The sequence below is a fragment of the Melampsora larici-populina genome (assembly GCF_000204055.1).
Source record: "Melampsora larici-populina 98AG31 unplaced genomic scaffold MELLAscaffold_2, whole genome shotgun sequence".
NCBI lineage: Eukaryota > Fungi > Basidiomycota > Pucciniomycetes > Pucciniales > Melampsoraceae > Melampsora > Melampsora laricis-populina.
This window is the reverse complement of record NW_006768766.1, coordinates 2,735,213-2,755,358: the sequence shown is the minus strand read 5'-3', so window position 1 is coordinate 2,755,358 and position 20,146 is coordinate 2,735,213. Positions and strand designations below refer to the sequence as shown.

The 20,146-nt window shown below is 41.5% G+C and overlaps 3 protein-coding genes across 3 annotated transcripts; 1 reads left to right on the top strand and 2 right to left on the bottom strand.

Moving 5' to 3' along the window:
• Positions 1-2,970: 2,970 nt before the first annotated feature.
• MELLADRAFT_115120 (uncharacterized protein) lies at positions 2,971-6,420 on the bottom strand (the record flags this gene model as incomplete). Its single annotated transcript, XM_007404369.1, has 4 exons — positions 2,971-3,944; positions 4,038-4,442; positions 4,513-5,269; positions 5,340-6,420. The coding sequence occupies 4 exons, from the start codon at positions 6,174-6,176 to the stop codon at positions 3,487-3,489; spliced, it is 2,457 nt and encodes an 818-aa protein (XP_007404431.1).
• Positions 6,421-16,312: 9,892 nt separating this feature from the next.
• Positions 16,313-17,732, bottom strand: MELLADRAFT_76542 (uncharacterized protein; the record flags this gene model as incomplete). The annotated part of the gene is made up of 3 exons (XM_007404368.1): positions 16,313-17,096; positions 17,204-17,369; positions 17,437-17,732. The coding sequence occupies 3 exons, from the start codon at positions 17,730-17,732 to the stop codon at positions 16,494-16,496; spliced, it is 1,065 nt and encodes a 354-aa protein (XP_007404430.1).
• Positions 17,733-18,213: 481 nt separating this feature from the next.
• MELLADRAFT_89254 (uncharacterized protein) lies at positions 18,214-20,052 on the top strand (the record flags this gene model as incomplete). Its single annotated transcript, XM_007404571.1, has 9 exons — positions 18,214-18,263; positions 18,330-18,433; positions 18,488-18,664; positions 18,792-18,799; positions 18,885-19,062; positions 19,131-19,233; positions 19,301-19,503; positions 19,585-19,845; positions 19,940-20,052. 9 exons carry the CDS (start codon positions 18,214-18,216, stop codon positions 20,050-20,052), a joined length of 1,197 nt encoding a protein of 398 aa, XP_007404633.1.
• Positions 20,053-20,146: the final 94 nt, after the last annotated feature.

Sequence of the window (20,146 nt, the reverse complement as noted above, 5' to 3'; positions counted from 1 at the left end):
AACAAAATTCTTCAGAGAATCATAGGTTACCGCAATATTGTCTTTATCAATTAAGTCGTTCGGAGATGGGTTTCCAGCACTCATGTTCGAACAAACCCGCATTTTCACCGAGTCTTTCTTAGAAGTCATGAGTAGTGGTATGACCTTCATGCCGGGAAGAAGTGTTGAAAATTCTTGAGAATATCAACCTTTATCTATCTCTTCTTGACATTGAACTACTAATATATCCTTGAACGTTTCACATGACACATGATTCGGACCATCCACCACTTCAGACAATGGAAGCGAAGAACTAGGCCAAAATCCCACACGTAAACCTTTTAGCACTGAATCGACAAATCGTCTATTTGGGTGATGAATTAACAAAGTCTCGAGTTTGTCAACTTTGATTGGCATATTAATTTTGAATAGAAAATGATACTGTTTAAGAGCATAAGCTGCATCTCGATCTTCCTCTAACGACGGAGCATCCGGGAATGGTCTCGCGTAAATGCTCGATTCAATGGCTGGAGAACAACCTCTGTCATTTACGCCATCCCAGATATACCCTCATAAAAACTTATGAGAAGAGCTTTCATCAATGATCATTTCTTCCTTTCCTTTTGTCGATCTAAAAGAACTGAAATGTCAGATCTTATGAAGCTATTTTTTAGAATTAAGTGAAAAACCAACCCGAAGACAGATTTTTTGTCTCCTTCAGGTATGCTTACAACCTGGGTGATCTTTCCGACATCCTTTGACATTCTAGAAATAAGCACACATTGTTAGTTACCACTTTCCTTGAACTTATCACACATGAGCAAGAAAAATATAACAATAAACAACAAAATACCAACACATTTATGTTGTCTAGTGCATTTGTCGCCCAGGGCGCAGTGACCAAGATTACAAGCAAAATAATATGTTTCGGCTTCGTTCTTGGCCCCCCTGGTGTCTTCAACTCCAACTCCACTTTTGTACTTAGTGTGATCATAATAGAGAGGAGAGTTCTGATTTCTTGACTGATTTTGATTACGTTGGTTAGAGCTTTGACGGCTTGGACCTTGATATGGTCTAGCACTTGTCAACACTTCAGGTTGTCGAAGTTGAGGTTTGTATGCGTCCGCCATGTACCTTGTTGATCAAGTAGCCAATGACTTATGGTCAAAATCCCCAAATGATAAGTTTTCTTTTGCTGCAAAGTTCCTACGTAATTACACAGCGTCGAAATTTGCCACACACATCCAATCTGCTTTTGCTCCATCAGACGTAAATCGCTCCTTAATGAAATCGGCGTATTGAACAAAATCTTTGTAACAACTTGGGAAAGCCTCTTGATACGTTCTTTGTAGAATGTCAAAATAATAGAACCATTCTTGTGCATTGAGAAGTTTTTCTGAAAGTGCTTTATTCTGAAGAGAAATATTTTTATCATGACCACCAACCACCAAAGGAGCAGTATATCCTTTTTGTTTAGCCAAGTATTCTCCTTTGATATGTCGCAAATTGATATATTCTCCCTCCAGAAGGTATTTTGTAAGAGTCTTAGGAAACTCTGCTGGTCTAACGCTTCTATTGAATCCTTTGACAGCCAAAGATATGCTTGAAGCATAACCTTTCTTGGCTCGTGCAAATCGAATTGCACCTGGCGTATAAGAAGCCTCTGAATTCGGCCCTGTCTCCGCTCTGGAATACCAATCAAATTTCTTCGTCTTTTTATCATTCTTTTCGTCTGAATCGCCTGAAATATCTGATTCAATGTCGGTTTTATGATGTTTCAAACGTTTACTATCTCTCTTTCCAATATGAGGAGGAGTTGATTTAGACCGTTCTGATCTCTTTTTACCACTATTTTGTTCATCCAGTAAATTTCTTGCCGTTTGAGCCAGGTCAATCTCTTCTTGAGTAAGTATATGCACTTGTGGATTTCCTTGGTCACTGCCACGTCTCTGAGGACCACTTCCTTCTCTATTATCTCTTTTATCAATAACAATATCTTCCGGGAACGTCGGATTAGAAGATAAGTCAAAAATGAATACAGGATCTTTTTCCAATACAATAGGGCTTGTCGGTGTTGGTCCTTCATTCTGAAAAACTGCTCGATTGTTCTGTTTATCTTTTTTAATAAGTTCAGATGCAAACTTGGACCATTGTCAATACCAGTTTGGAGAATCAAAAGGCACGATCGCAGCATATAATGATCACATTTCTGCCATAGATTTGCTATTTGAACCCCCATTTGTCTCATATTCAATGGACAGGGCTGCCAACTTGTCGGCCACCTTTTTAGCACTCTTGTAATCAAATGAATCATTATCACTCCTTAAGAGAAATTGATAAATTGGTGGTTTTTTAAGGGAAATTGATGGTTTTTAAGGTAAACTGATGACTTTATTATACCTTTTGTGATCAAAAATTTGATTTGAATTAATATACGATGAGTTTTAACGAGCTTAGATAATGATTCTTGAGTTTGAAGACAAACTTTGACGAAAGTGAACGTAATGGGAGTTGGTAAAGAGAGAATAATCGAATGATGTCATATCTGAAATTCGAGAGAAGATATAAGAACCGACCCGTCAGTTCCCCGAACCACATGTAATGTAATGTTACCAACTTTCCCATTCCACTAGGTTAATAACAAGTTACCAACAGCGATTATCTTGATCACCTCTTTTGTACATACTTAATTATTTCATCTTCAACAAATACATTACCAATAGAGTCCAAAGTGTAAACTAACCAAAAACTTGTCAAATTACCTTTTCATACTTCTCCCAAATCCAAAAACCAACTCTAGATAAAACCAACTCACATTAGAGGTACCAAGACCAATTTCTTTTTCTTGTCTTTATATTCAAATTAATCAAACCTTCACAAACCCACTCAACACACACACACACGTACAAAATAAATAAATATCTACATTCACAATTAATTGATGTATGATATATGTTATGTGTTTTTATTCGTTATCGTTGTTATTCGTTAATGTTTGAGTTTTTCTTAATTTGTAATGTAAAAAAAATTGAAAAAAAAAACAGATTTGATTGTAAAATAAAAACAAATTTCCCAAAAAAAAATAACATTAAACTTGAGGAAATTTGAAAAAGTAATAAGACTTCCAGAAAGAAACACACACACACGCACAGAGAAGAAGTAAAGAAGAATCTAAGAAAGAAATCTAAAATGTATATAAGTATATATAAGACACATTAAACTGAAACACCAAAGAAAAAAAATCACACAAAATACCCAAAAAATCCTTTTTTCTTGTTTCTCTTTTTCGTTCACTCAAGAGCCCAATTCGTGAATTTTAAAAAACAAGTCTCACAAAAATCATAAAGTAAAATAAAGTAAAAAAATAAAAAATCAAGCAAAATCAAAACAAACACACACACACACCACCCCGGGCCCCAATAAAGACAGATTCACAAGAATAACCTATTTGTTTTCATAACTTGTCCATGAATTTTACAAAACCACAAGAAACCAATTTCTCTGATTCTAACCTTGATCAATTTCTTCTTCTTCTTCATAAGGTGGAGCAATAGGTAAACCAATCTCTCTTCTTTCTCTTTCTCTTTCTCTTTCCCTTACTTCTCCTTCTACTTCTTCTGCTTCAGGTACACTAATTCCAACTTCTTCTCTTTCTCTTCTTTCTTCATCTGAATCTTCAGGTCTAGAAGGTTCAACCAATAAAGCCCAAGTTTTCATTTCTTCTTCTTCTTTCTTCTTTAACTTTTCTTCATCTTTCCTATTCGGATCAAACTTTGTCACAAAACTCATAGATGGAGCTGGTAAGATTCCTCGTTGAACTTCTACTTGATCTTCTACCGACGTATTAGTCAGTTCTTCCCAAACTAATGGTGGTGCTGATGGTCCTTGATCAAGTTCTCTTTCAGGTTCGCTAATAGGAGCAGAACTTGCTAATCTGGCTATGTTTCCTAATACTAATTTATCATCTGTTGCAACATGTGCAATATATTGTCGTCTGTTTGATGAAGATGCAGAAGATGTAGATGTTCTACGCATCGGTCGTTTGTCTTCTGATTTACGAGAGGTCGTATAAGCTGGTGGTTCCGGTGGTAGATCCTCAAGATGAGGGTCATCTGGAAATATTGATCGAGGTCCCATGATGGGTTGGAGTGATGGATGCTGACTGATTTGTAAAGATGGTAATGAGTTATGTACAGAAGAAACTTCACTTCTTGCTCGATCTCGCTGCTCATCGGCCCTTTCAAGCTGTGCACTCTGACGTGTGAGTGCAGTCACAGTAAGAGCTTCTGTCTGACTTTCATCGGTGGCTAGTCTTTGTAAATTGAATGAAGTGATAGTCTGTGATAATGCATTGGATGATGAGGATGCCGTATGGAGCGTATCATGGCCGTGTGATGTGTTTGTAATAGGTGCCGAGCTTTGGTCTGTTGTTCCTCTCGACCCTCCAGTACCGCTAGCGTCATCTGAAAGACGTATGGACACGTCAGAAGGAAATCAACCAGCGAGTGTACGTATGACAAAATCTAGACGTACCTGTCAGAGGCTTTGGTGCACCCGAAAGCTCGTTGACAATCACAGCATCTGCACTAGAGCCAGAACAGCCAGAAGACGGACTTTGATCATCTTCGGTAGTCTTGTCAGTTTGAGTTCCTTTCATCTTATCACTGGCTCGATTACGACGTCGAGTAAGCCTAGAGCCAATACCACTCCTAAAACTCCGTTTACCAAGTCTTGGACTTTCATCAAGAATAAGAAGCGAACTTGGATCTATCTCTTGCTTCTTCTTTGACCCTTGATTTTTAAATTGAACAATCAGTAAATGTTTGATGGTCATCTTTTTCCTCTTCCCTTTCTCTGACATCTCATTGAGTTTTTTCTCGTCTGCTTCTAGAGATTTGTCACCTTCAATCTCAGCTTCTTCATTCCTCCTCATGCTTGATATTCGCTTGTTCTTCCTCCTTCTACCAACCAGACAAACCACTGTTCCGACCACTGAAATTGCGATAAATAAACTAGCAATCACTATCGCCGGTACAACATACATCGGTCCGCGCGGTGAAGTATGATTCCAACCAGCAGGTAGATCAAGGTTTGTGCTCGAATTCATGTTGTTGTTAGTGCTATTGCTAAAAGATGCATTGGATTCTAGTTCGTTTGTACGAGCTGCAAGGGAGGTATGATGAACGAGCGGTGCTGATCTGGGCTGTTTGGATGAACGTTGTACATTGTTGGTTGGAAGGCTACGAGCTCTATGTCTCTGACTAGGCCCTGATAGACCATAAAGGTTCCACTGAGAGAGTCAAGAAAGCAATCATTTGTGAGATTAGATAGAATTGCCTGAGAAAAGAAAAGGGGCGCACATTATCAGAGAGGACCCATGTTCCGTTTACGTTTTCGAAGTAGGTTGGAATGCTTGATTTGACGGGTATAGAAAGTCGATGAGATTGAGAAGGCGAGAAAGAAAGCTGTGAGTTGGGATGAGGAGATTCGGATGTGTGTTGTTGTGAATCTGATTCAGAAGGTGGATTTGTGGGTGGTGGTGAATTTGTATCATGAGATGAAAGTAATGCATCGAGGGTAGAGATTGATGGCAATTCATGCTGAAGTTTTTTTGGTGATGATGATTGATCAAGCTTTGATGTTGATAATGGTTTTTGAAAGAATGTAGCCGAGCGACCAGCGCTGCTGTCTGGATGAGAAGTGTATTCAAGAGATGATTGAGAGGTACTTGGATCCAAATGGAAAAGTGTAGATGGCGTGTTGGATGGATCACTAGTAGGTGAAGGGAATTGTTTGATGAGAGACGGTGAAGATAGCTGATCATTGAGATTCAGTCTTGATGAATCGGGGTTCGGTTTAGCTTGATGTAATGAGATAGGATCAAGGTTATCTTGAGGATCAGACCTATCATCGTTTTGATTGATTGAATCTGAGTGTGATTGACCAGAATGAGTTGTAGACTCGATTGGGATGGATTGAGCGATAGGAATGAATGAGGTGATGATGAGGATCGTAGGTAAAACGGTTGATAGTTGAATTCGAGATCGATTCGATTTCTGATGAGATTCAAATGAAGTTGAAGGTTGAGTTGATGAGATTGATTTAGTTTTTGTTCTTCTTGACCATTTGACTTGATTCTTGATTTGATTTGATTGATTTGATATTGAATCTGTTAGTTTGAATCGATAGTCATACATTAGAATGTCTGATTGATTGATTGATGAGTAGTCGATTGAGATGAAGTTGATATGGTTGAACGGTCAAATGGTGATTTGGAAGTAAGAATCGGTTAAAGTCTGATGATAAGTTTAGCTGCTTAAGTTAACTTGGTAAATAGTCAATCTCTTCTTTAAATTCTTGATTGAGATTCAGTCATGCTTTGAAGAATCGTGATGAGATATATATATCTTTAGTTTCGAATCGATTAGATTCAGATTGGATAGATAATCGAACAAACAACCATTCTTGTTTCCAGCCGGGATAGGTTGTATTTACATAAGTAGTCTGCCGAAGTTTAGGATTCAGTACATAAGCTTCAGTATGTAGCCTGGATTTACAATTTAGTTCATCAAACTTAAACTTCACTGAGTTCAACTTTCTCCCTTCGATGCTTCCTCTTAAAAGGAGTTCCTGTGAGAATGAACAGCCCTCACAGCGGCACGGAGGCTCGGAGCGGCACAATTACAGATGTCTAATTACAAAAATACCCTGGAAAGCTTGCGGAGATCCTTCACAAAACACCAAAATGGTCAAGTTCTTCGATTGGATTTGATCATTTCTTTTTCAACTTTTTACAAACTTTTAGTCTGGTCATCATGACACCGCTTTGAACAGCATGAACAGCGTGTGAATAAGATCATCCTTTCCTTTTCCATCAATCAAGACCAAGTTTGGACCAAGGATTTCTCTTGAATATTCTGAATGTATTTATCTAATTTGCCATAGATCAGATACATAAATTTCACCCTGATAAAATCAATCTCTAGGCCTACTGAAACCACATTTGCACTGCATAAATGCGTAAAATATGAGGTCTGGTACCTCTTAAGAGCATCTCCAACGCAGACCTGCAAACGTAACGTTTCAGACATACACGTAAGGTGTATTTTACGTTTGCAGGTCTAGGTCACAAATCGACCATCCAGCGCGGTCTGGAAACGTAACAGCTCACCATCCGTGTGAGCCTCAATATCCAGCAAACCCTGTTTCACACGGTCAGTACTCGAAATATGAAGTACCAACCGAATATTTGCAGCAAACTGTATTGTCCCAGTATTGGACGTACATTTGGCACATGTGGTGATAAAGTCACCACATGCGTCCTATTTTCTCGTTGTCCAACCAATTGATGGCTATTTGGTGGCTCGATTGGGTGAGGGTTTGGCAACTTAGGCAGCTCAAAACGACTCAAAAATTTATACCGATTTGCGCGTTGGATGGAACGAAGCTGGATATAAAATACAGCTGTCAAAGTTTTTCCAGCAAGCTTTTTTTGGCTCTGTATTCGGTTTACAGATCAGGTCCGCGGTGGAGATGCTCTAAACATATATATACACTGCGAATATAATGTATTTTTCCAAGGTGAAAAATGATTACATTTGTTTCACAAAATGATTAAAAACGCATTAATTCTGCATTTTTCTGCATTAATTCTGCATTATTAATCATTTTGTGCATTAATGTCAATCATTTTTCACCTTGGAAAAATACATTATTTTTGCAGTGATAGTAGATAAAAAATGGATTCAGCCTGATGGATGACACAAATCAGAATTCTTCTATGGGACAAGTGAGAGAAGTTAGAAGTAATCTACGAGAAATTTACCCCACAAGCCTCTCGCACCTTTGGAAATTCTAAATTTCTTATGTAAAGTTCTTTCAAGAAATTCTTCGCGTGTGCGTGACCGAGCAGAATGAAAATGACGCTAAAAAAGACCTCTGGTGCTTGACGTACAACTAAAGTGAATACGCACCGGGTATCCTTAACCCTGAGACCAGTGAACTCGCTACGGTCATTTGCTCCTGAAATTCGTATCGTATGGTACGTGAAGTTTTTCATTCATGTAATGCTTGTAGGACGCTTCCGATTCCTGGCGGTCACATTGATCGGATTTGTACTTTTACCGCCGAAAATTCTCCGTTCTAAAAATATCAGATTGGCACCGCCTTGAAATAGACTTTCAACCCCGACCAAAACCTTGAATAGCAATCACAAAAGAAGGGCTCCCGGCTGAGCGCTTGTCAAACGTGTTGAAGCCTATATGTGTGTTACAGTCCTAGACTACAATCCTGTATACGTAGTAGCATATCCTTGTAGCGGGGTTAGGTTAGATCACTTATATAGCCTCGCTCCACCCGGTTCTTTCCTTTCTTCACTATCGAAGATTGGATTAGTTCTCGGACCGGGTGAAGCGACGAGCGCTGACCTTTAGCTTTAACAGGTTTTGAGTCCCAGTTGTGATACCAGCTGTAGTTTGTTGTAGATGAACGGTTCTGCTTAAAATTTTTTGAACGATCGATGATAACCAGAAGTTCAGGTTCTAAAAAGAAACCCTCAGATAACAACGACGACACCCAAGTGCCCGAGAACAAAACCAATCCCGATTCCGACTCCGATAAGGACGTTGACTTGCTACCCTCCAAAGGGCAAGAAGATTTAGATTCAGATATCAAGTTAAAAGATTCAAGTTCAGATATCAAGATAGAAGATTTAGAAAACAGCTCAGTTCTAGTTTCGAGTTCAAAACATTCAGATTTAAAAACCCAGATTTCACAAGTTACTGTTTCAGATATGTCTAAAGATCCACCACCTCACCAAGTTTCCGATCATTACACCTCGATGGACTTCTTTGTTAAAATGCCCACTCTAGTTAACAAGGCTGTTGCCACGCTAGATGAGAATGGATCGAACTATTTACACTGGAAAAATGACTTGTATGTTTTAATTGATTTTATAACCAAGATTCCCGATTACCTAGATCAAGATAGAAAGCAAACTACTGGTGATGATGTGATAACTCAGATGATAAGGGTCTCAGTATGCGAAACACTCAGATTACAAGTCGACCCGAAAGAATCAGCTTTTACCGTTTTCAATCGCCTAAAATCATTATTTCATTTTCCTACTCGTTCTACTCATCTCAGCTTATGGAAAGAGATACTTCAATCTAAAGTCGATTCACCAGATGCGGTGGCAGCTCACCTGTCGAAGATGAAAGCTAAGGTTGAAGAATTACAACGCACCGGTTTCACTTTTACTAAGGACTCCTTTCTTAGCATCGTTATGCAGCTCGGATTATCTCAACAATTTGCCAACGTTAACACGATCTTAGACTCCAGATTACGCACAAACCCTGATACAGCAATCTCATCTCGAGAGACTGAAGAAGCAATCCGTAACGAGACTTATCGATTGGCGGACTCGGCCATAGATCTGTTACCGAACATCTCCGCTTTAAACATCAATGATCGAGGACATAATTATGCCACAAGATCTAGAGTACAAACGCATGCAAGTCAGTCATCTCAAAGACGTTACCAAACTCCGACTCAGAGTTCAGGCAAAACATACCCTTCAAAGTCGAACTTCAGGGTTGGACCGAACACTCCAGCTCATCTGAAGAACTGTTTCGATTGCGGTGGTGAGCACTGGTCTAAAACACCATTCTGCCCCAAGTCACCAAACTACGATCCCGAGCTCGCTCGACAAGAACTCTCTCAACAATCGTCATCCCGAGGTACCTTCAGAGCGAACATGGCTGATGCGTCTCACGGTTACGATGCGTCATCTCCACTACCTCACTCGGTCTACAGTAGCGAGGCATCTGTCACCGAAGATTGGAACGTGGGAGAGGCGGTACTTGACTCAGGAGCGACGCACCATGTCACAAATGAGGTGGGTGCTTTGCTCAACTACACTCATCTTCGATCCCCAATCCCACTGCATGTTGCAACAGAATCTGAAGGCAACTTTCTCACAGGAATCGGGTCGTTAATCCTCAAAAGCGACTCGGGTGCATCTATTAAAATCAAGGATGTGTATTACTGTGAAAGAGCGAAAGGAACCCTTATTTCCATGGCAGCTCTGGTGGAGGATGGATATGTTTTTTCTTTTTCCGGCTATGATTTATCTTTGTCTTTTGGATCTCATACATTAACGTCGAAATACAAGAATCGCCGATGGCTAGTTCCTCTCATCACAAACCCACCAAAACCACCTGCCTGTCAGACTCATGTTTCGTCTTGCCGTGCCCGAGTGTTTACGAAAGAGGAGAGCAATGAAGCTTTGAGATGGCATAAGCGCTTCGGACATGTAGGTCTTAGAGTGATCAAAAGGCTGCTAAGTAAAGAAATGACGACAGGACTTCCCGAGCATTTAGTGAACGCACCGTTTCAATGCCCTGACTGTCTGATTAGCAAGAGCCTCCGACATCAAACGATGGGTCCGTCGGGAAGAGAACGGCCCCAACCGCTTGAGTTAATTGTTTCGGACATTGCTGGTCCTTTTGATGGAGAGTTATTTGGTTTTAAGTACATGATCACCTTTAGAGACCTGGCTACAACTTTTACCGACGTTATGATTTTGAAATCAAGAGATCACGCACCAAGTGTTTTTCAGGAATTTGTTCTCAAGATGGAACGTCAGACATCATTTAAGGTCAAGCAACTACGAACTGATGGCGCCGGTGAATTTAACTCAGCAACTTTTCTTAACTGGCTCAAAGCTCATGGCATCGCAAAAGAAAAAACCCTTCCGTATGAACACAATCAAAACGGTGTTGCTGAACGCTCCATCAGGACGATTGGTGACATGGGTCGAACCATGCTGATTGCGTCAAAACTACCAAAGTTCTTTTGGTGTTTCGCCTACCTAACTGCTGGCTTTATTCATAACCGAATCCCGAATGTGAACACCGGCGATAAAACACCTTTCGAATTACTTTTTGGGAAGAAACCACATCTTGAAGGCTTACGCACGTTTGGAGAAGAAGCTTTTGTTCACATACCTTCGGAGAGGCGAGGTAAACTGGATCCACGAGCTCAAAAGTGTATTTTCATTGGTTACTTACCGGGCAGTAAAGGGTGGAAATTTTTCAACTTTGAAACTAAGAAGGTTGTTGAATCGTCTATGGCGGTTTTCTCTGATGATAAAGAGCCGGTACTTGAGGAAATCAAAGAACCAGAACAGTCAAAGGGTAATCTCAGTCACATCCTGAACGCTTTACAACTTGGAAGTTTCGATGCCGAGGAAGCGGTCATGCAACAAGATGCCCTGGTAACTTCTGTAGAAAACAGTCTGAAGAACGGTGATCCAACTATCCCAAAAACTTACAAGGAAGCAATGAGTCGTAGTGATGCAGATAAGTGGAGAGCGGCCTGTGAGAAGGAGATGGACCAGATGAGAGAGATGCAGGTGTGGGAAGTGTGTGATTTGCCTAAAGATCGTAAGGTGACTGATGCGAAGTGGGTGTTTGATATCAAGAGAGATGGAACTTACAAAGCCAGATATGTGGCTCGGGGGTTTACTCAAATCGAAGGGGTCGACTACCACGAGACTTTCGCACCGACCGCTACCTTTGCAGCTTTGAGAATAATCGTAACGGTTGCAGCAATGTTTGGCTGGAACACCTTCGGTTTTGATGTTACCGCAGCATTCCTTCATAGCCCTCTGGAAGAAGATGTTTGGGTAAGACAACCAGCCGGTTTTTCTTACGGACCGGTCTCGAAAGTACTCAAGTGTCTCCGAGCTCTGTATGGAACTAAGCAAGGAATGAGGTGCTGGTGGAAGTTTATCGCGAAAAAGCTTGAAAAGATGGGTTTTCGGCCTAGTCAATTCGATGCTAGTTTCTACATCCTAAGACGCGGATCCGATACTTGCCTCATCTGGCTCCATGTGGACGATGGTGCTGTAACCGGTAGTAGCACACGATTGCTGATGGAGATTGAGGGTTTACTCAAAGCTGAAATCAAGATCAAGTGGGAAACAAGCTTAGATTCAATTGTGGGTGTTGAAATCAATCGACCATCACCTGACCGCTTTGAAATGTCACAACCTAAGCTTGCAAACCGTATACTCAAAGACAATGCTGATCTACTATCTGTCCTAAGTGCTGAAAACCCCCTGAGTGTGTCAACCCGATTAGAAACCTCTGTGAATGTTCCTCCAGTTGATGGGGGGAGATATCTTTCGATAATCGGCTCACTAAGCTATCTTGCAGTAGGAACTCGACCAGACCTGTCTTACTCGGTGAATTTCCTTGCGCGGTATGGCAAGACGCCTCAAGAAGCTCACTGGAACGCGTTAAAACATCTTTTACGATATTTAAGGAAGACAGCAAGCATGGGTATTTTAATCAATCCTCGAAAGACGAAGTACTCAGCACCGATGGAGACTTTTGTGGATGCTAACTGGGGCGGGGAATTTGCTAGATCATCTTATGGGCATGTGACGAGATTGTTTGGGGTACCGGTAGCGTGGGTGGCGAGAAGGCAGGCGTGTGTAGCTACTTCAACTTGTCATGCGGAGTTTATGGCGATAGGAGCGGCATGTAGGGATTCAGTTTGGTTACACTCATTAGCAACGGACATGTTACCTGATTTACCACCACCATTACTTTTATGTGATAATTCATCGTCAGTACATGTTTCAAAAGATAATGCGGCTAACAAGAGAACAAGACATGCGGAAAGGGAGTACTATTACATAAATGAACAGCTTCACAAAAAGAAAGTCGACATTAAATGGATACCAGCGAGCCAGCAGGTTGCAGATATATTTACTAAGCCCTTAGGACCTACAAAACATAAAGAAGCAATCAAGATGCTAGGCATGACTGGGAGCTGAAGTTTTATTTTTTTTCATTTCATTTCATTTATTTTTTCATTTTTATATTTTGAGTTTTATTTTTGTGTGTTTTCTTTAGGAGGATTTTTGTCTAGTCCTGGGGGGGAGTGTTGAAGCCTATATGTGTGTTACAGTCCTAGACTACAATCCTGTATACGTAGTAGCATATCCTTGTAGCGGGGTTAGGTTAGATCACTTATATAGCCTCGCTCCACCCGGTTCTTTCCTTTCTTCACTATCGAAGATTGGATTAGTTCTCGGACCGGGTGAAGCGACGAGCGCTGACCTTTAGCTTTAACAAAACGGGCGGCGTTTCAATCTTCACTTTCTATTTGACTTTGACAACTTTTCGGTCGGAGAAAATCAGTGTCATCTTTTCATGTCAATTGACACTTGAAGCTTTGAATGATACAGCTACTAAATATATAAAAGGCATAAAAATACAAATTTGTGTCGCACCGAGATTTAATACAAAAGTATAAAACCTGTTAAATCCGATCGAAAGTGACAGGTCTCCCGCAAGACATTGTTGAATTGTGTCCAAAACTAGGTTTAATCTAGTTTTGGGCTCTCAGATTTTACTTCGGGTGCATCACACAGACAAAGAATTCTGCCGTTTAATTCTTTAACGGCTGTATGTATGTATGCGTCCAGATGCGTCCGATTTCCCTATGATGTAAGCGTATGCCCATTTGTTTTTGACACCGGCTTCTCAGAATTTGGTTCTCCTGAGATTGGACGCAAAATGTCAGAAAATGTTGCAAGAAAGTTCTCTTCACATTTTTCTCCTTCCTGCACCCGTCAACTCTACCCATCCTTCAAGATATCCCATACCCATATCAGGAACTCTCATCCCCACTGTGGTGTGCAAGTCAGCTGGACTTGATTGTCTGTAATTCCCGGTCAATACCACGTAGGGGTAAGTCTGTATTCCCTCAAACTCAATTGTGCAAAATCACAAAAGCTTTGTGTACCATGCCACAATTGAGCAAGATATATAAAAATCTAAATGGTCAAAAAAAGAGGCCACCTTGTGAAAACAATCTAGAAATTTTTGTCACAAGGAGATGATGTCAATCATGATCAAGTGATTTCAATGATGTGTTGAGCACTTCCTCCACAAATCTAAGCTCTTGCACTGTCACCCAAAATGAGACAGTTTTGAGTGAATCAAAGTGACTTGGACTATAGGCTATTAGGTGGTGTCCAATCCTGCTCCTCCAACCTTCCCATACAGGTATGTAGTCAATCTTATAAAATGCTTGTCTCAATCTGAACAAAGTTACAGGATTTTTTTGAGATCTTTCAGCCACCACATGACCACCAATAAATTCTCAACACCTTTCTTCAAGCCTTCTGACAAATCCCCAATGGGTGACATCAGGAGAGCACCTCATATTGGTTCACCCTATCTGCCTCCACCAAGATGCAGGCCCCTGCTGGCTGATGCTTCTATATTGTTGACTGATGACAAATCCAACCAGCCTGATCTCCCCTCTCCAGCCAATAAGTCATGTTCTCTTGCTTTCACCCTTGCAGAACTCCAGAGTCAGCTTCCAAGCCTTACTATAAACTCCACAAATAATCAGCCACCTTCCAATGCAACAATTCAGATCTTCAGGAAGCCCTTGATTTATCCAGCACCTACTCTGAGATTTCTTAGTTTCCAACAACACCACCTGAATTGTGCACTGAGCTCCAGGCCATGAAAGCTCAAACTGTCAAAGCTTTTCATGCCACCCCTCAAGCTGCCCCTCAAGCTGCCCCTGAAGCTATATTGGTGTCAGGTGCTGCAAGAGAAAAATTGTCTTGTCTTACTTCCTCAAACAATCCAAACTTGTCAGCCAAAAACTGCCTTCATTGTTGCACTAAAAACTTGATTGAGAGTCTTTTATCACACAAACATGGCTGAATCAGTCACCATATAAACAATGTGCAATATGCAGCCTTGCCTGGAACACCAATAAATGTCTGTGTGGTGCCCATCAATGGGAAACAGGGAGCAATAAAGCTTTGATTTTTTGGCCAACACTATGTCAACACCCCTCATTAAACTACTGAGGCGCAGATTAAATTGATCACTCCACCCCTTGGTATCACATGTAACACCTGACTACCATTTTCCATGGGATCCTTACATCCCAGGAACTAGACTTGCCAACTATCATCCAGTCCCTCAAGTCCAAATATCCATTGATTCTTAACTTTATGGACAATGTTTTTGGGCCAACTAGTACTATATTGATTTATGCAAGATCTTTTCCTGGCTTGTGATCCATCTCCAGGACCCTGTCCAGGCCAAGAAGGCAATTAAAGATTGCATCTAAGATTTATGAGTACCTCCCCAGCGCACCAAGCTTGCAAGAATTTGAGACTTGTGTCAGGTTACACCAGATGTATCCTCATGGAGTAGGGTGAACTGTTTCAAAGGGGGTCTCTGCTGATTTAAGAACATGTGATGATGATGAGACTTGTAAATTAGTGATAAAACTGAAAGCGGAGTAGTAAGTACAAGTAAAATTGGCATCAAAATAGTATCTTCCAAAGTCAAAATTGTGTATCTCAACCTTGAAAGAAACTCATAGTTTGATACAATTTGTTTAGGTGAATCTCAAAAGTACAGACTCAACTTACCTGAAGATACAGAGGACCCAATTACAACTGATATATGTGCAATCTGCTTGAGTGGTATCAAAAATACTGACCATCAACTGAAGTGTACTCAAGACAATGAAGCTGTTAATCCGGAGCATGGGGTAACCCACCTTCCCCACAACCAATGTCTGCTTGTAGGTCCCATAATGTGATGGAAATATAGATACACTGAAGCTACTTCTGATTTGATATGTTTTTGTTCAATCTAAAAACAGAAACTGAGCCAAGGTAAATCTGGAAGGCGGCTGAAATGCCCTACATGTTGCAGGTACATGAATTGGGTCTTCCAATGTCAAAAAGTATGGGTGTTCTTTATAACCAAGAAAAGTGCTGCTCTATGACCATACAAGTGTTATACTAAGAGCAATAACTTACAAACAACCTTAGCTATGATTATACAGCCATTCTATGATTACTTGCTTTTCTTGCACTTGTTTAACAATTTTGGCAATGTTGTCAACAAGACAAAATATGTGATTTTCCGGTATGCATATTTTGAAAATCGAGCTTTTACGTCGGTAGGTTCAGGGGAAGCTTTTCGAGGTCCTGGTCTATGTAACCTGGTGATATAGGTCCAAATTAATCGATTCAAAATACAGAAGGAATGTTGCACGACTTTCGACAGTCGAAGCAGCAATCTTTGTAGACTATCCTTTCGTTGAGTGGTTTGCAATTAATCCTAGGTCATCAAGTTACCGCTTAGGGCTTTTGAGAATCCATGAGGAGCTAGAGTACGTGGAGTATGGATTTAGAATGCTCCTGAAGATTCTTCCTGGCCATTTGGGAATATTTGCATATTCATAGTACCATCAGTGAGAGTATCAGGCGAACTTTCAGTCCATATTATATGATGCAATAGCCAAACCTGTTCAGAAACGAAATACAAACTTCACAAGCAACGACACCCGGAGCAAAACCTACATCTCCACAAAAATTGAAAAATAAAGTAAAATAGCCTAGAATCTCAAGTAAAAACAAGCCCACACAAAACAATCTCAAGCTAGTGATACGTTTTTTACCAGCCAAAGATCAAGTCCAAAGCGCGGTTCAAATAAGTGTCTGATCCTTCACTTTTGCCTTCGACAGAGTTTTGAAAGATCGCTGGATTTGGTTTACCGGCGCTATTTATCAAACCTTTCAAACTCAGTTCACGAGCTTGAGTTGGGGTAGCAAATACACCTTCGTGTGCCTCGTAAGTCTTTACTGGTCTACTGAGAATCGCATTCGATGATGAACGGCTGATAGGATCGGTTGAAGATGTTTCGGGGGGAATTGAATGATCATCAGCTGCTTTACAGCCGATCATGATGACTCCTCCTAGGACCTCCCCGTTCTTCCGAATTGCGCGCTGCGCTGCCCAAGCATGTTTGTAGGTGAGTGTGACCCAGTTACCACCATCTACAGATGGTTCCGGAGATTGAAGTAAGTCACCAATAGATGTGAAGTGTTTAAGGACGAATGCTTGTTGAGATTGAGCAAAGCCAAAGACAAAAACTTTGTAGCCTGCCGAACCGGTTTGTGAGTTGAGATCGTTAGTACTCGAAGATGAAGGTAGTTCGGATTGATATGTTTGGGATGTGGAAAGGCTTGAGCCAAGCGTCCGGTGTGCCGATGGGTCCTTTGATTTTGTCATATCATCCAACATGCAAAAAGTCAGCGTGTTTCTGACAAGAGGGACAACAACCGCATATGAAACTGTGGATCCTTTTGCTGATCAATACTCACATGTCGAGATTTGCTTTGTCCTAGATCGTCGTCGAAGAGAGACTCTTTTGGGGGCGCGTCATCCTCGAGCGCGTCGCTTAATCGCTTAGATTTGACTGACTGAGCTAGTTTGGTACTCGATCCAAACAATCCAGAATTACGAGAGTTACGCAGAGGCGTATTGACCCTAAATGATTTGTTTCAAAAAAATAAGTTTTCGAATCTTGCAAGAATCAAGAAAGACGAGAACAAACTCTTTAGGCGCAAAAAGTCCACCACCACCCGATCCACGATAAGTAGATTTACTGCCCGAGCCACTTCCCGAGCCTCTCAATCTTCCGTTGATAGCCGCGGATGGAATCCAATCATCCTGGTCAGCTGTAGAGTCGGCGCCAAAGCTGTTGAGGTTCTGATGTTGATTCGACGAAGCGGTGGAGATGTAACCTGCAGCATAATGTCGTGGGCCGTCTGAACCGACTGATGGGCTGAGATTGAGAGGCGGTCCTGAAGGGCTACCGCCACCATAGGGAGATGATTGTGGGAAGGGCATGGTTTGCTTGATCGGTTGCTTTTGAAAATTTTATGGCGATTGCCTTTCTCAACTCTCCTTCCTCAATCAAGCTAATACCCGGCTCCGAGGTGGCGAGAATGTTGATTGTTGATCGGTATGCGTCCCGTGCAGCAAGTCCGGCTGGGTACCGAGGCATTTTTCACGACTTCATGCAGATCTCTCAGCATGCACAGTTGGAAGGCGCCCTTCCCTTCTTCACACCACACCAGCAGACGAGGAGATAAATCGATCGAGTTGAAAGCCAATGAGCTCACGATTCCAATTCATTGGCTCGCTGTGCCTTCAGTCTGTCCCAAAGGGACGTTATCCTTCCAGATGTCCTGTAAAACATCGACCTTATCATGCTGCTGCACCGAAGAACACCGCAGTCAAAGCCATCACATACACCCAGAACGGGGACCCAACTGAAGGGGGTGACTTCAGGTCACTTGCGTAGTCCGATTCAGGATTTATCTCATTGATGCGTTGTTTTGCTATTTTTGATTGGGGTGGGATCAAATCTGAACCCAGGTGGTGCAATACAACTCATATCTCTTACCTGAACCTCGGCCCAATGAATTGCGGTTGAGGATGAAGTTATCGCCACTCAGTTAAGCTCTTCCACATTGCTAGGAATTGGAAAAACCTATTGGCTAAATGTTTATCATCCGCAAAAACATCATCAGACCCCGCCGATATTAGTAAGCTCAGTGCCAGATCATCCAGTTTGATCGGTCTAGGTTTACTTTTCTAAGTCTTGAGGTATTCGACAGACACCATACAGGGCCGCTACCCTTGGAAACCCAAACCTCGTACGGATTTGATAGGATTAGAGAATCAGTCGGTTTATATCGCTGGGAATGAAGGATTGGGTGTTGTTGAGCAGCTGGGCTCAGAGGTCGATCCTCATGATTGGCGTGTAGGGGATTGGGGTATGTTCTTACAAGCTGAACCCACACTGAACCCACATCGCGCAGTGTACTGACCTTGAACCGCCTCGTGTATATATCCTCACGGTGCCTATGCGGAAATGCAACCAATTTGTGTCTATCTGTCCAGTCATCATGGTCAGCCCGTAGGATCCTAGAATAGCTGGTACATCTGCATTCCAGCTTATAGAACAGTTTTTCTGCTTCTTGGCCACACCTTTAGGGAAAACCGCAACTAGGAACTTGGCAATCGCATACCAATCTAAAAGCTACAGATCTGATCAAATTATCTAGGTCGGAGAAATTGACCGAAGTACAAGCAGCAACGATGGCTGTGAATCTTGCCACAGCCTTCAGACTTATCAAAGATTATTACCACCCTGAAGACCCGCATTTCAAAGGTCAACTCCTACAATTTATCTTGAGATATTCTTTCGTCAGATGACTGATCAGACTGAAACGTGAATAGATGGTTGGATCATTCAAAATGGCGCAAACTCGAGTGTTGGTCAATTTGTGATTCAGCTGTGCAAGGCTTGGGGTATAGGCTGTATCGGGTTTGTCAGGGATAGGTTAGCGCAATTTTCCTTACCTCTGGATTCATGACTCGTCAATATCTAACGCGTTATTTGTTCAAAGACCCGAAATTGAATCCCTCAGATCTCATTTAATTGGACTTGGTCAACCCGATCGCACCAAGATCATTACACACGAAGAGTTTGAATCTGATGAAAGCCTGCGTACCCAGCTAAAATCCCTTAACATTTGTCTCGGATTCAACTGCGTGAGCGGCTCAGTGACAAATCAAATCATGAAAGTCTTGCGACCAAATTCAAGCTTGGGTGCGTCATCACAGCTCACCTAGTTGCAATTATCATGTCATTTGAATATAGCCATTGATTGTTCGCCTTTCACTTGACCAGTCACTTATGGAGGGATGTCAATGAAACCAATCACCGTGCCCACCGCTTCGTTGATATTCAAGAACCTGCAACTGAAAGGCTTTATGCTAACTCAATCCCTTTCAACGCAGCCTGCATCTGCCAAAGCAGACCTCATGAACGATCTCCTTGCCCTGGTGGAGAAAGGACAAGTGTCAGAACAAGCTAATGCTGAGATTATCGATGTCGATGGACTTCCCAAAGTACAAGATGCACTTATGAAGGCTATGGGGGGTAAGACTGGTAAGAAGTATCTCCTTCGATTTTGAACCTGAAAGCAAGAACGTTTCAAGTTCTATCTATTTTTGTTCAACGACAATTGCTTTACTTGTAAAAGATATGCCTGAATGCAAGATCAAACCCAATGATCTCATCACTGCCTTAATTCAGCGGCCAGCCTACAAATCCCAAATCAGAGTTCCTGGAATACCAGAAGGTTCCAATGCATGAAGCACTTGACTCTCAAGATAACTACCCTCAAGAATTTTGCAACCTTTTGGAACTGTGTAATACCTACACCACTGGGGTACTTTTCAGAAGAGGG